The sequence below is a fragment of the Lepidochelys kempii genome, chromosome 5, assembly GCF_965140285.1.
Source record: "Lepidochelys kempii isolate rLepKem1 chromosome 5, rLepKem1.hap1, whole genome shotgun sequence".
Classification (NCBI taxonomy): domain Eukaryota; kingdom Metazoa; phylum Chordata; order Testudines; family Cheloniidae; genus Lepidochelys; species Lepidochelys kempii.
Genome location: NC_136384.1, coordinates 21,530,923 through 21,546,744, shown reverse-complemented (window position 1 = coordinate 21,546,744; position 15,822 = coordinate 21,530,923). Strand labels below are relative to the sequence as shown.

At 38.9% G+C, this 15,822-nt stretch overlaps 1 protein-coding gene across 11 annotated transcripts in view; it reads right to left on the bottom strand.

The window, feature by feature from the left end:
• Positions 1-15,822, bottom strand: part of NEDD4L (NEDD4 like E3 ubiquitin protein ligase) — a 371,283-nt gene that overhangs the window by 191,686 nt on the left and 163,775 nt on the right. For 9 of the 11 annotated variants that reach the window (XM_073343628.2, XM_073343623.2, XM_073343622.2 and 6 more), the window contains 3 exons: positions 12,102-12,183; positions 6,292-6,330; positions 1,188-1,241 (listed from right to left, as the gene is read on the bottom strand). The exons of the other annotated variants lie outside the window; for them this stretch is intronic. Coding sequence is in view for 5 of the 9 variants with exons in the window: in XM_073343623.2 (XP_073199724.1) it covers positions 1,188-1,241; positions 6,292-6,330; positions 12,102-12,183 (175 nt within the window). In the remaining 4 variants the exon portion in view is untranslated. The remainder of the gene's footprint in view (positions 1-1,187; positions 1,242-6,291; positions 6,331-12,101; positions 12,184-15,822) is intronic. 11 annotated transcript variants of the gene reach the window in all.

The following is a 15,822-nucleotide window of genomic DNA, read 5'->3' as shown; positions in this document are numbered from 1 at the left end:
TTCAGAATAAAAGGGTGCAAAGTTACCACACACTAGTATGAGATATAAGGGAAACTGCTACCTCTCAGATGTCCCTGTGTGGTAATGGTTGAAAAATGTCTTTTCAACGACCACCACTATACTGTCACATACTGGTCTGACTGTGTGCATCACTACCCTCTGCTGGTTCGCATAGAACTTGTTCAAGTTTTCTGATATTATTCCACTCTGCCGGCTGGCCTGCAGAAAAGATAAAAAGCCTACAACTAGCAAGAGTTTATCAAGATTCTCCACTAGTTCAAATGGTAGAGACCTGCGCTTGTCAAACAGATTATTCCAATTTCAACACCCATTAAATGCCTCTCAGTACACTGATCACCACAGAGCCTTCATATATCCGTGACACGGATTTGTTACTGTACTTCCTCACAACATTAAATGAGTGGCCCTCTGGATTTCTCCTCCCTGAAAAAGGTTACCTATACAGAGTTTATATCATTTTCCTTGTATTACATTAATATTTGCTTTGATGAAGCTGAAAGAAAAAAAAAAAACTTACCTTTTAAAGAGAGATTTTTTTTAATTAACAAAAAGATATTCAAACTACCCAAAATATATCTGGCATATTTTCCCCCAATGTAGTAAGTTTGATAGAGACATACTGTACTTATCTAATCTGAAGGAACAGAATATTTTGTGCTATAGCACCACATCCTCGGTTATAAAGTGTTGTTAAATATACTGTTAGTGGCTCACACAGTATGCTATTCCACTAAGACTGCTTTTTAAAGTTTCCTCAAAATACATCTATAAATTGTGATTATATTGATGTCTTACAACAACTATATGCAAAATCGGACCTTAGAGATTTTTGCCTACATACCTATTTAATCTTATCAAAAATATCAAAGAAGATTTTAAAAAGTAAGTAATTGCAGTATGCCTTCCCTAAATGTCTCCACCGAATAAGACAACTTTGGTTCAAGATGAGTGTTATGAATGCTCAGCCAGTAAAACAGTCAAATTCCTGCTTTATATACCGTACTTTACTTTCCATAATGTACATATTTACACCACTGAAACAAAATAAACTTTAATTTAAGGTATGCCAAATTTCCAGGAACTAAGATTCAGGAGCTATGTTACTTCCATGTTTAGTTGTGTGATTAGTAAAACACACACAAAGGGGAATACAGTAGTACACTCACCAATCTGTTTTCGTCAAACACTTCGAACAGGAGTCTATGATTAGTTGGGTTTACCTGTACAAAAAAATATACAGCATTACTTCATGTTCATTATCTATATGACATAAACCATTCACGGGTACAATAATTTGCTAAATGACCAATCCAAGGCAATAGAAATAGGGCTGACTGGCCTTGTATATATCTCTAACTATACCTAGTGTGTAAATACACATATAAGTCCTAAATGTACAACTAGAAATGTTCTGATTTTCAATATTATGTTTTTACTTACAGTTATTAATAGAGCACCTAGTATACTACATCCCTGTTCCTTGAGAAAGCTTCAAAGAGGCTGAGACATTTTATGGATGTCCCATGGGGCTATAGGGGCTTTCTTGGTACTGTAACTTCTTAGCTCAGGTGTGATGCAGGAAATACAATTTTTAAAGGATATTCCCCTTTGTTATGGATTCTGAACATGCCATTCAGAATTATGCAGTTCCTCTATTTTTCAGCCTCTGCCCAGATCCAGTCAGTCACTGTTCCTAGCCCATTTAACCACATATGCCACTTTAGAAACACTGTTGAGGAGGTGAGAAGGCATACCCTCTGCAAACTTTTTTAAAACTAGCAGAGAAATGAGTACACCTCCATGATGTAATTTCCACGGACACACGTTGAACTACATAGATGCCCTCAAAACAAGGAATGATCAAGGAGGCAACAAGGCCACCAATGAAGGACAAGTTTCTATGGTAGTTAATCCAGGTCAGTACATTTTTCAGGAAAGCTTTTGTAAGACGGGTGGCTAAGACTACTTCTCTATTTGAGGCAACATAAGAAGATATTCCATAATAGGCAGACACTTATGTGGGTTTGTAGACAGGGGGAAATCCCTCAAATTGAACTAGCGCAAGGAGCTGTGATTCATCAAATAGGGGAGTGCACACAAGTATTAGTATGTGCATTTCTGGGTAGGATTTTCATGAGTTTTTTATAGTGCTGCAGGGTTTCATTTACACGCTCTAAGTAACACAAGTTTTCATGATCCGACTGTATTTTCATCCAGGAGGAAGTATAAAGTGACCATGAAAAACATCAGTGAAAACCATAAATACAAATGTGTGTAGCATAATATCTGGTTTTCTGCAAATCCTGAATGCACAACCATACCACCAAAAGAGGAGCACTTGACTGCATGAGCTCTGTGCTTTCCAAGCTGCTCTGCAACTCAGCACTGTGTATAGAGATGCACTGCTTTTCACCTGCCCAGTGTGGAATCAAATCTGAGTTAGCGCTGAATAATGTCTGAAACAGCAGAGAGCCAAGAGTACATCTTTTTCTGGGGATAGCATGTAGCTACACAAAGGCTGAAATTTACACATAGCCATTGCATGACTAAGAGTAAATCATGCTAGTGTTTATAGACATTAATGAGATGGAACTGCTAGAGATGAATGAAGATTATTTTAGGGCAGGTCTACGCTAGAAGAACTACATCGACGCAGCTGCGCCACTGTCCGATGAAGAAGCTCTATGCTGATGGGAGAGTGCTCTCCTGCTGGCATAATTACTCCACCTCTGCGAGAGGTGTAAGAAGCTATGTCGGTGGGAGAGTGTTTCCCGTTGACATAGCACCGGTGTGGACAGCGCTTAGATCGCTTTAATTTCCGTTGCTCAGGTAAGTGTCCTTTTCATAACCCTAAGTGCCGCAAGTTAGATAGACTTAAATGGTAGTCGCAAAAAGAAAAGGAGTACTTGTGGCACCTTAGAGACTAACCAATTTATTTGAGCATGAGCTTTCGTGAGCTACAGCTCACTTCATCGGATGCATACCGTGGAAACTGCAGCAGACTTTATATACACACAGAGAATATGAAACAATACCTCCTCCCACCCCACTGTCCTGCTGGTAATCGCTTATCTAAAGTGATCATCAAGTTGGGCCATTTCCAGCACAAATCCAGGTTTTCTCGCCCTCCACCCCCCCCACACAAATTCACTCTCCTGCTGGTGATAGCCCATCCAAAGTGACAACTCTCCACACAATGTGCATGACAATCAAGTTGGGCCATTTCCTGCACAAATCCAGGTTCTCTCCCCCCCCCCCACCCCCTTCCCAAAAACCACACACACAAACTCACTATCCCGCTGGCAATAGCTCATCCAAAGTGACCACTCTCCCCACAATGCGCATGGTAATCAAGGTGGGCCACCCCCAGCACAAATCCAGGCCTTCTCACCCCCCCACCTCCATACACACACACAGCAGGAAAGTGAGTTTGTGTATGTATGGAGGTGGGGGGGGTGAGAAGGCCTGGATTTGTGCTGGGGGTGGCCCACCTTGATTATCATGCGCATTGTGGGGAGAGTGGTCACTTTGGATGAGCTATTGCCAGCGGGATAGTGAGTTTGTGTGTGTGGTTTTTCGGAGGGGGGTGGGGGGGTGAGAGAACCTGGATTTGTGCAGGAAATGGCCCAACTTGATTGTCATGCACATTGTGTGGAGAGTTGTCACTTTGGATGGGCTATCACCAGCAGGAGAGTGAATTTGTGTGGAGGGGGCGGAGGGCGAGAAAACCTGGATTTGTGCTGGAAATGGCCCAACTTGATGATCACTTTAGATAAGCTATTACCAGCAGGACAGTGGGGTGGGAGGAGGTATTGTTTCATATTCTCTGTGTGTATATAAAGTCTGCTGCAGTTTCCACGGTATGCATCCGATGAAGTGAGCTGTAGCTCACGAAAGCTTATGCTCTAATAAATTGGTTAGTCTCTAAGGTGCCACAAGTACTCCTTTTCTTTTTGCGAATACAGACTAACACGGCTGTTACTCTGAAACTTAAATGGTAGTATAGACCTGCCATAAGGCTTTGTCTTCGCTGACACAAAGCTGCTGTTGTTGTGTTTTTGTTGTTTTATTGGCAGCGAGTTAACTAAGAGGTGATAACAGGTTTCAGAGTAACAGCCCTGTTAGTCTGTATTCGCAAAAAGTAAAGAAGTACTTGTGGCACCTTAGAGACTAACCAATTTATTTGAGCGTAAGCTTTCGTGAGCTACAGCTCACTTATGCTCAAATAAACTGGTTAGTCTCTAAGGTGCCACAAGTACTCCTTTTCTTTTTAAGAGGTGATAGTTATCTCATTGTAAAACCTTAAGTGGAGACAAGGCACTTACAGTGTTTACAATGAGGCAAACTAGGCCAAAGTCAACACTCTCCTCCCCCCACTGCCCTGTGACTGACCTCCTCTAGTTTACCTTGTGTTGAAAACTCAGTGCTGTGGCTCCAAGAGACTGCAGTAAATACAAAGTGGAGACAAGACACCATAAGGTAAACTAAGTGAGGTCAGTCACAGGGCTGTGAAGGGGAGGATAGTGTTGACGTCACCTAGTTTACCTGGTGGTAAAAACTACCTTTTTTTGTCAGAGAAGATAGAGCCAAAGATTGCTTCTTCCCCTCCAGCACATCACTACAGGGACAGAGTTAAGGTTGTTTGGGTGCCTTGATGTTTGGATTCCTTTTAAGTTTATTCTTAACACAATATTTCCTGGGCTTTTAATGCTTTGGGTTTTTTGGTAACTGGAACCATATGATAAATTACTGATATGTACTCAAAATTATGTTTAGCAAAGTAGGTTAACTGGGAATAAATACTAATGATGCAACTAGTAACACCTAGTTCTGACAATGGATGAACATTTTGATTTGCTACTTGCTTTGAAGACATTTTTCTTGTAGCCTTTAACAGGGAATCCCAAGAATCAGAAATGTCAAACTTAATATGTGAAAGTGTAACATGACCAGATGAATGTTCTACTAATGAGAAGCTTGCATATATCAAACCTTGTTGTAACTGAAATGGAAAAAGCTGGGGCCAGTCATACTGAGTTTAGTGCCAAGACGATTCCTAGAGATTCTGCATTACTCAAAGAAACAGATTCAAGTGCCTTCTGTAGTAGATTATAGGAATCAAAATAGCTATCTCTCGGAAGATTGTTTTAGAGATAAAAATCTATTAAATTTCACCCTGTAAAAAGCTATTTTAATGGAATTCACATTTTAAAGCATTTATAATCTCCCCAAATTAGATATTAACAAATATTCTGTTGTAAATTACCAAATTAGCACAATGGTCAACAGCTAAAATGCATTTTGACAGGATATTACCATTTTAACAAATCCACAATGCCTTTCCCTGTTCTCAAACAGCTGTTCTGAAGATTAAATTTAAACTGTTGAAATTTTACCTAACCTATTCTTGTAAAAACTACAACTGGACAGAAGTTAAGTAACTGCTCCTTGAAAACTCTTTGTAATAATTGAAGATCAAAGATGTTTTTCATACTAGCTATTTATATTCCATAAATACATTACATTTAATTCAGAGTATTTTTTTATTTTGAGCCTATTATTTCACATTTTGTGAATATTTAACATCTTATGATGAAAATGTCAACTACTACTTATAATAGAAAAGCACAAGATGTTAAGTGCAGTTTATTAACATTGCTAACATGATATGACCAGTTTAAAAAGTTACAAAAATAAAATAAATTTGATATTTTCTCTTTGCTTTTATGCTACTTGCCAAAAATTGCTCTTTCAATTCTCCTTTTCTGTTGCACTTCACTACTTTTTGTCATGCTCGCTCAACTTTCAAGATCTTTAACCATGAAACACTTACTTAGTCTCTTTCATCTAGTTATGCTGGGCTATCATATAGCCCTAGGAAGAATTTCTGGTTATTTGCCACTACATTACCAGTTTAATACCACAGCAAACATGATATGCTAAAAATGCATGTTTGAGTGAAACATATTACATTTTCTACATACATAAACTCAAAGCATGTATAAAAAGAACCATTATCAAATTGTGCAACAACCGTTTCATACATTAAACCATATGGCAAATCCTATGTTTTATTCCATCCTTTAGAACAGATATTAGGGAGTAACTACATCAGTTCAAGTGATTTTTCTTTGAAATACACAAGAAATATTTAAAGGGTAAAATACTAAAGAGAATAAGCTCCTTCCCACCCCTTTACAATGTGGTGTGTTTAATTTTACTAATCTATTTGTAGTTAAATGATTTATTACAAGTAAAGAAAAAACTTACTCTAAAATAAAATTCTTCATTCCATTTTGGATTCAGTGTCTGTAAAAGAAATTAATTTTTTAATGTAAACAATAATTGATTTCAAGTCTATTGCAGCTGCCAGTATATTTGCAGCCACTTACAAGTGCATGCATGTGAAAATCTTTGTTAAAAGTCAATAAAAAACAACCTTAATATTTCATAGCAACAACCACCAAGCATAAAAACATTGCTGTCAAATGATTTTAAACTCATCTACCAAGCAAACTGAGCATGGGAGGGTATTTCAGCTGGATGATCCAGAAATAGATGTTAACTATAAATAGGAATCTATCAGTAGAAGGGATATGATTGAGGATCTATGCAGAGAGATTGTAAGGAAGACTAATCTTAATGAAATGTTTTATAATATAAACCAAAGTAAGCAAAATGACCAGTTTTTAAATACAAGGATGAGTTTAGTGCTCCAAAGAAAGTTATGGCTCTAGACTGCAAAAAGGTAACATTTGTTTTTGTTGAATTTGCTTAGGGCTCTTTTCCCCCAGTTTCCCAAATAAAGGCTATGGAGCACCACAATTTTGTATTAATGATTTGAGTAGAATATGCAATTAGCTTACAACCTAAAAGGAGACCAAGTATAAAATTATCAAAATGAACAGATTAGTAATAAGAATATTAGCAATATGTGTCATTCAGTTTTTGAAAAAGAATAATCTGAAGTGCCCATTCAGCTCATTTTAATGTCAAACGATTTTCTCACACACACAAACACACACATCCTTGCCCCCTGCCCCTCTCCCCCGGCTCTCTCCACCCTTATTATTGATCATCCCTGCTCCATACAGCTCAGAAAGTTAATTCTCCCAAAAAGCCAAACACGGACCTGAGGCTATATAAAATTGTATATACAGACCACAAGCTGTCCTTAATCACAGGCTCAACACCAAGTATCAAAGCATACTAAACAATCCTATGTCTCAGCACATTTCAAGGAAAACTGCAGTGATTTGTTTTATTGCCATGCGAAATACTTGTTTTTAAGCTTCCTAAGTCTACCATGCCATTTTTTAAAACAAGTTAAAGAAATACGTGTCACTGTTTCAATATTTCCATTGTTGTGAGGGACAACAATCCCACTCAGAGTGAGGGCTTTTGTTCTAGTTGGCAGAGGGAAGTGAGGTCTTGCACTTAACTCAATAGTATTTCTCTGTCTATGTAATGCAATAGCTTCTGAATGCTTTATCCACTTAATTCCAAAATTTCAGGGAATGTTCTAAGCATCAATGGGCAGAATCCTCATGGTTTTGGTGAAAACTGGAAAAGCAGGAGAAGTAAAAAGAGGAACACATGGAGCTCTTGGCATCTGATCAGCACCTTCCAGCATAGCAATACCTCCATCTCAGCTCTGCCCATCCTCCCAATAGTTTTTAAATGTTGACATCCTGAATGATCTATCTCCCAGACAGAAAAACAAATGGTGGGGTGGAAAATAGGAAGAAATGAAGAATGGGGGACGAGTCCCTGACATGATGGGGGATTGTGGGGAACACAGAACTCCTGGCTTAATGGGGTAGGGAATTTTCTCCCCCCCACACACACCACCCCTCCCCAACAAACCCACTCTCCAGTTGGTAATAGCTTATCTAAAGTGATCACTCTCCTTACAACTGTATTATAATCAAGGTGGGCCATTTCCAGCACAAATCCAGGTTTCCCCTCCCCCACCCCCCACACCCACTCTCCTGTTGGTAATAGCTTATCTAAAGTGATCACTCTCCTTACAGTGTGTATGATAATCAAGGTGGGCCATTTCCAGCACAAATCCAGGGTTTAACAAGAATGTCTGGGGGGGGGGGGGGGAGGAAAAAACAAAGGGAAATAGGTTACCTTGCATAATGACTTAGCCACTCCCAGTCTCTATTCAAGCCTAAGTTAATTGTATCCAATTTGCAAATGAATTCCAGTTCAGCAGTCTCTCATTGGAGTCTGGATTTGAAGTTTTTCTGTTGTAAAAAAACTGGGGGGGAGGGAGAAAACTTGGATTTGTGCTGGAAATGGCCCACCTTGATTATCATACACATTGTAAGGAGAGTGATCACTTTACATAAGCTATTACCAGCAGGAGAGTGGGGTGGGGGGAGAGAAAACCTTTTGTAGTGATAATCACCCATTTTTTCATGGTTTGTGTGTATAAAAACGTCTTCTGTATTTTCCACAGCATGCATCCGATGAAGTGAGCTGTAGCTCACGAAAGCTTATGCTCAAATAAATTGGTTAGTCTCTAAGGTGCCACAAGTACTCCTTTTGATTTAAATCAAAGCAATTTAAATCTACTATTTTAATTATGACTTAAATCAGAAAACAGGAAACCTTGATTTAAATTACTGACTAATTTTGTTTTGCATTTGTAAATTTTAGTTATTTTCCTAAAGAAAGGTTGATTCTCATTGGCTGGTAACCATTAAAACTTGTTGATTTTCAACTAAATATAGCCTCCTTTACATTAAATGTGGTTTGTTTGTTTTTTGCTAGCCAGGAGGATATGCTTATATCTATACATGTTTATTTAAGCAATTACATTTTCTTATTTTTATTATGTTAAGAAATGCATCATTCACCATTTTCTATTTATTAGATCATTAATTTTTTATTCATGATCTGTATTAAGAGCTGTCTGGATGGAAATTAGAAATCAATTAAAGTGAACAAAAACATAAATTAATTTATTTTTTAAAATTAGTTAATTACTTTAAAATGTGCTGGATACATAAGAAAAAAAGTTTATCAAAACATGTTTTGCATTTAAAACTGATTATTATAAAATTAAAATATATTCTGGACATGAATAAGGCCCCTAGCTATGATAATACAAAATAATAATAAATGATAATCATCATCATCATCTGTGGTTACTGAATTTATTGTTTCTGGTAACCATGTCCTTCAAGATTTTAGTACTAGTAGATGTCATCAACTCACCCTAGTTTTTACTATAAACTGGAAGAGGAAAACAAACTTCCTTGCTTTTTCAACTCCCAATCAGTTTTTTATCTTTGAATGAATGAGCCATTAACTGAACTAGTTGAATAAACTGAATGAAGAAAATATTCTCTGAACCTTCAGAAAAAACTACTGCTATCAAAAGCTGATTTTGCACTTCCGTACACTGTGGTTTCCATGTGCTTTGCCAGTGACTTCCACTAGTTCAGTGGTTTGCCTTTCTTTTAAGCTTAAGCAGCAAATATGTACTTATTTTTTTATTTAAATAATTTTAATGGATGAAAAGTTATCAATTTAAAATTTAATTTTAAATAGATATATAAAAAGGAAAAAAAGTTATTTAATTTAAATTAAAGGAGTACTTGTGGCACCTTAGAGACTAACCAATTAAGGTGCCACAAGTACTCCTTTTCTTTTTGCGAATACAGACTAACACGGCTGTTCCTCTGAAACCTGTCATTTAATTTAAATTAAAAATCTGTTTTTTTATTTAAAAAATAAAATCTATCAAGAAATGAACTCTTATTCCAGTATAAAGAGTGGACTTTTTTTTTTTTATTCATACAGTTTAAATCCCATCCCAAGCAACATAAACTAATCTGAAAAAAAGGCACTCTTCAACTGGAACAACAATATATAAATAAAGGAAAGAACACATACTATCTCTCTTTAAATTCAAACCCTAGGCTCTACTAAAAAGACTTTCCCACACAGACCACGCTTACACATTTTCCATTGATATAAAAAGAATAAGAGTGCATACTGTACAAATAAAAATTCCATGATAGCAGGATGACACGTGAATCCTACTTACGAAAAAAAACCTCCATCTTCAAAAGAAAGCTTCCCACATACCTATATTATTTTGTTATAAATGTCAAAGGTATTTAAAAACAATTTCCCAAAATACTATGTTCTGTGCTGTTACTGTAGCAACTTAGTAGAGCTGAATTTTTCACTAAGGACTTTTACCAAAACTAAAAACAGATTTGGAGAGGCTCTGACACTAAAGTTAGTAGAGCCCAAAAATATATTTTAAAGTGGACAACATAAGATCAAAAACCCTATTATAAAAAAAAAAAAAAGGAGTTTCCACATCAGTGTAATTAGCAAACACCTGAGGTTTTATTTTTTTAATTCCTTCAATTTCAATTCTTTTTACTTTTAATAGTTCATACTCTTAGACCCTGGTCCTGCAAAGAGCTCAAGGAAGCAGATCCCTGTACCCACAAGGTATGTCTACACTGCAATGGACAGCCAGCATTTTAACTCAGCCTCAAGCCTTCTCCTCCTCCCTCTCCCCCCCAATACCAACACATAAACTGTGCTAACCCAGGGTCTGAGAATGCCATGGGGGTTGAGGGTCCAATACTCATTCAAGCAGGGACCCAGGGTTCAAGCCCTATTGCTTTGTAGTGTAGATGCAGCCCCACTGGATTCGTGCTCTGGAAATCTGCTAAGAGTATTCCACAATCCCATGGGCCAACGTTCTTTGTCCTCTGGACAGTCACTGCACCACAAAGGGCTGGTGCGGCCACATTTTGGGTGGGTCTAGGAAGTCTGAGAAATTGGACTCAGGCCCACATAATGCAGTGTAGATGCTGGAGCCCCAGGTTGGGACCCCAGCTTCAGCAATTCCTAACCTGGGGTTACAAATAAGTGTAAACACTCAAGCCTTAGATTAACAAACCCAAGGTTTGCTAACTTGAGTTCTGCTAACTCTGGGCTTACATTGCAGTTTAGACATATTCACAGGGAGCAATATCATGGCCCCCGGTGACTCTTTTGCTTTTCAGACAGCTTAGACAATGTATTCTTTGTTCCACTGTGTCTCTCTCATGTACTGACATGGTGCTGCATGTTTTGAATATGAGGTTCTCACAATTTTTAAATTTTACTTTATTTGTAATGATAAAATGAAACTGAGGGTGTAGGTTTTTGTTTGTTGTTTTAAAGTTTCTTTTCTTGTATCCTTTTTTACTCTACAAATGGGGAGGTCTTGTCAAGCTAGAAAAACTGTATAGTGGGGGACGGGGGGGGGGGGGAAGAATCAGTGAAATTATGATACCAAAGGAGACAATACATCAAAAAGGTTTTAAATAATTATTATAAAATAGGATAGAATACTAGGGCATGACTTTTCTTTTAATCTTTATTAAAATTATTGCTTTTTCCCTTTTTGCATAACATCCAGTCAACTTTAATTGTAAGGAAGCAGGTAACCTCTAAAATTGTGGCTAATAGTGTCTCTCTACACTTTTCACTGAAGCTAGAAATTTTAAAAAAAAAAAAACCCTTTAGGTTTGGTACCAGTTGGAAATGATTTTTTAAAATATCTTCAGAGATTATTCAAAAATGAATTTCAGTAGCTCACAATTCTGCCCTGCATTTTAATGCCCATATCAAATATTTTAAAATAGATATAGAAAGACTTGGGAGAGAAGACTCTCAGAAAGACCATTCTGTTAATAGTCAATTAATTGTTCACATGCCTGCAATCAATTAAAGAATATTTTATGATAGCTTAATATTATTTTTAAATAAATCTTACAAAAGCAAGCAACATTGCAATTCAACACATCAAATCTCAGCTGAGAAGCTTTGGTTATAAAGTCATTATTTTATGGTTCAGAGTCTGCACTTGGCTAAAGGCAAATGCATGCACTAGCTTGTAAGAGTTAGATTGAGAAAAAAGAAAATGTTATCCAGTATACATACAAACATGCACAGACAGTATCTTTCCATCAATGCTGTAATATCATGTACAGAAGAAACATGCTCCAGCATTCTCAATACTTCCAGAACACAGTCAAGTAAGAATCAACACCTACCTTTTTTATAGTTTTTGTCTGCACCAGAGCAAGTTCTTTGTTCTCATCTGCTACATACAGAGAAAGTTTCACATAGGGGTCACTGCAAAAGAAGATGTCACATTTAATAGGGTTATAATTTTACTGACAACTGTAATAGATGCAAATTGAATGTGAATTGTTCATTTAGTCTCATTACACAAATAATTAATAGCCTCAAATACACCTAGTAAAAAACTTGTTTCCTGGGACAAAAGTCTCTGTATTAAACCTATTTTAACATTATTTAAATAAGCAAGTGCAAACAGAAATATTTTAAAGACCGATTATAGTATCAGAAAATGAACTGAACATTTGTTTTTTCCACATAACAAGAAATGAGCACCTCTTGCCTGAATCCAAGATGTAACAGTAGAATAATGTTACTTTAATGGTGATTTTTTATGACTGAGATGAGCAGCTTTCTAGCTCAGAGGTGTGCAAACAAAGGCCTGTGGGCCACATCCGGCCCACGGGACCGTCCTTCCCAGCTCCTGAGCTCCTGGCCCAGGAGGCTCACCCCAGGCCCCTCCCCTACTGCCCCCCCTCTCCTGCAGCCATGCCGTGATGCGGGCAGCGGGACTGTGAGCTATTGCCGCTCTGAGCGCCATGGTAAGGGGGCGGCGCGCACACACAGTGGTGCAGGGGTTGGGTAGCGGGTCCCAGGGGGCTGTCAGGGAGCAGTTGGATGGGGCGGAGGTTCTGGGGCAGTCAGGGGTCGGGGAACAGGGGGGATTCGATAGGGTGTGGGAGTCCCGGGGGGCCTGTCAGGGGGTAGGGGTGTGGATAGGTCGGGGCAGTCAGGGTACAGGGAGCGGGGGAGGTTGGATGGGGGTGGGATCCTGGAGGGGTGGTTTGGGGTGTGGGGTCCCAGGAGGGGGCAGGCTGTTTGGAGGGCACAGCCTTCCCTACCCAGCCCTCCATACAGTTTCGCACCCTGATGTGGCCCTCGGGCCAAAAAGTTTGCCCACCCCTGTTCTAGCTGTTGCACTTAAACGATAAAAAAAAGTATATGTGTTTGTGTGTATATATATATATATGGGTAATACTTAGTCCTGCTTCAGTCCAGGGGATTGGACTATCCAGGTCCCTTCCAGTTCTAGATTTCTGAGAGAGATACACATACATACATACATACACACACATATATATATACACACACACACACACAAAGAGAGAGAGAGAGTGTGTGTGTGTGGGTGGGTGGGTGGGTGTGGTCCTACTGAAGCAGGATTAAGTATTACCTAGAGGATGTACATTGTCAGGCCCTGCCGACTTGAAGACATCTAACTTGCCTAAGTAATTCTTAAACGTTTTATATTCTGCAGATCTTCATCCAATTTCCCATTGGTCCACCATACCCATTTAATAGAAATAAATGTTTCATTCAGAATTAAAATAGTAATTGACCAAATTCTAACCTTTGGGTTTTGGAAAAGGTCTATTGCAAATGGCAGGGGCCATAAGGTCAAGTGGTCACAATTTTATTGAATCATAAGATATCTCCTAAAACACATGTACTGGCACCAACCAAGAGGAGTGTGGGGGAAGGAGGAGTTAAGACCACAGCCTCTTCAGACTGTCAGCATGTCCCCTTCTTTTTGATGTTCCATTCTATAGCATTCCAACATTTCCTGGGCCTATCCAGTCCATCTTACTCCCAGGCCTGAGGTAATTATGAAGTCTTCTACTAGTGCCTGGGTCACTATGTGAATCCAATCCCCTTCTCTGGTGAAGCTGGGCTTATACCAAATTTGTAGGAAGAAGGCATTATCCCTAACTCCCGAAACCACAAAAGTCGTAAGCAGCTGCCATTCCCCTTCCATATTAATTTTATCTCCACTGAGGGAAAAATCTCACCCATGCAGCCAGGACCAGCTGCTTGCTACAGCTCCACTAGCCTCCAAACTCTTTCCTTACCTGATTTCTTCTCTTGGGAAGGAGAAAAGTAAACCCGTTCCTAATATTGCCCCTAGAATCCCATATGTTATGCCCCTGTCATAAATATAAAGGGAAGGGTAACCACCTTTCTGTATACAGTGCTATAAAATCCCTCCTGGCCAGAGGCAAAGTCCTTTTACCTGTAAAGGTTAAGAAGCTCAGGTAACCTGGCTGGCACCTGACCCAAAATGACCAATGAAGGGACAAGATACTTTCAAATCTGGAGCAGGGAAAAAGGCTTTTCTCTGTCTGTGTGATACCTTTGCCGGGAACAAATCAAGGATGCAAGCCCTCCAACTCCTGTAAAGTTTAGTAAGTAATCTAGCTAGAAAATGCCTTAGGTTTTCTTTGTTTTGGCTTGTGAAATTCGCTGAGCTGGAGGAAATGTGTATTCCTGTTTTTGTGTCTTTTTGTAACTTAAGGTTTTGCCTAGAGGGATTCTCCATGTTTTGAATCTGACTGCCTGTAAGATTATCTTCCATTCTGATCTTACAGAGTTGTTTTCTTATCTTTTTTTGTTCTTCTAATAAAGTTCTGTTTTTTAAGACTCTGATTGGGTTTTTGGCGTCTTAAAAATCCAAGGCTGGTCTGTGCTCATCTTGTTTATTCTCAAGCCTCCCCAGGAAAGTGGGTGTAAGAGCTTGAGGGGATATTTTGGGGAAATAGGAACTCCAAGTGGTCCTTTGCCTGATTATTTGTTAAATCACTTGGTGGTGGAAGTGTTTTACCTAATCCAAGGGCAAAGACTTTGTGCCTTGGGGAAGTTTTAACCTAAGGTGGTAGAAATAAGCTTAGGGGGTCTTTCATGCAGGTCCCCACATCTGTACCCTAGAGTTCAGAGTAGGGAAGGAACCCTGACAGCCCCCTTCATTCTTCCCTGCCTTACCACCTGAAAAAGATGGCGAAGTGTTAGGGTAACATCTAGGGCCACTTTGAAGTGGCAGATTATTGTGATCCAGCAGACGGATTAGTGAGTCCTATTGAATCAAAGCTGCACAGTGGGCCGCCCAGTCTCATTCCTATGAAAATGTGCATGGTAGTATGGAGAAGTCTCAAAGTATATGAAAGAACTCTCACAGGAGCTGAAGGAGAAGAGAACCCGGTATGCTCCAGGAACCTGAACTACCCCCTACCAAGCTTGTGCAACTCCCAATATCACCATTCACTCTGGGGTATCAATTGCAGCCTGCCCTTTATGGTTTAAGTGGCAGCATATTGGTAGGACCCAACAAAGCAATTAATGCATCCTGCTACAACTCTGCTACACAGCAGAGAAGCGGAATAACCTCACACAGACTCAACACCAGAATGTGGGACTGGACCATTCACTCCCACCTGAAAAGGAAAGAAACCCATAAGAGAGCAGTAGCTAGACTGCTGAACTCCTTCCATGTCATCTTTCCAAGGATGCAACACAGCAAATGGGATGGAATCTGGGCCTGACTGGAGAAAGGATGCACAAGACAGATTCAGATGATCGTCCAAATTATTTGAAAGGAATTTCTGAATCCTCTATGTTTTCATCCCCACTACTTTTCACTATCTGAAATCCAATTAACTAACTAAACTGCTTGATAGTATCACTGTGGCACGCAACTAAATTTACACCACACAAGAATTTTAATTTACCTTTGAAAATGAAATATTACAGTAGGATGAAGGAAAAAAACAACAACTCCACACTGTGCTGCTCATTATATCAATAGCTGAGCTACCGCAAATGTAATTACATTCACACTAATCACCCTGGTTTAAATGAGAT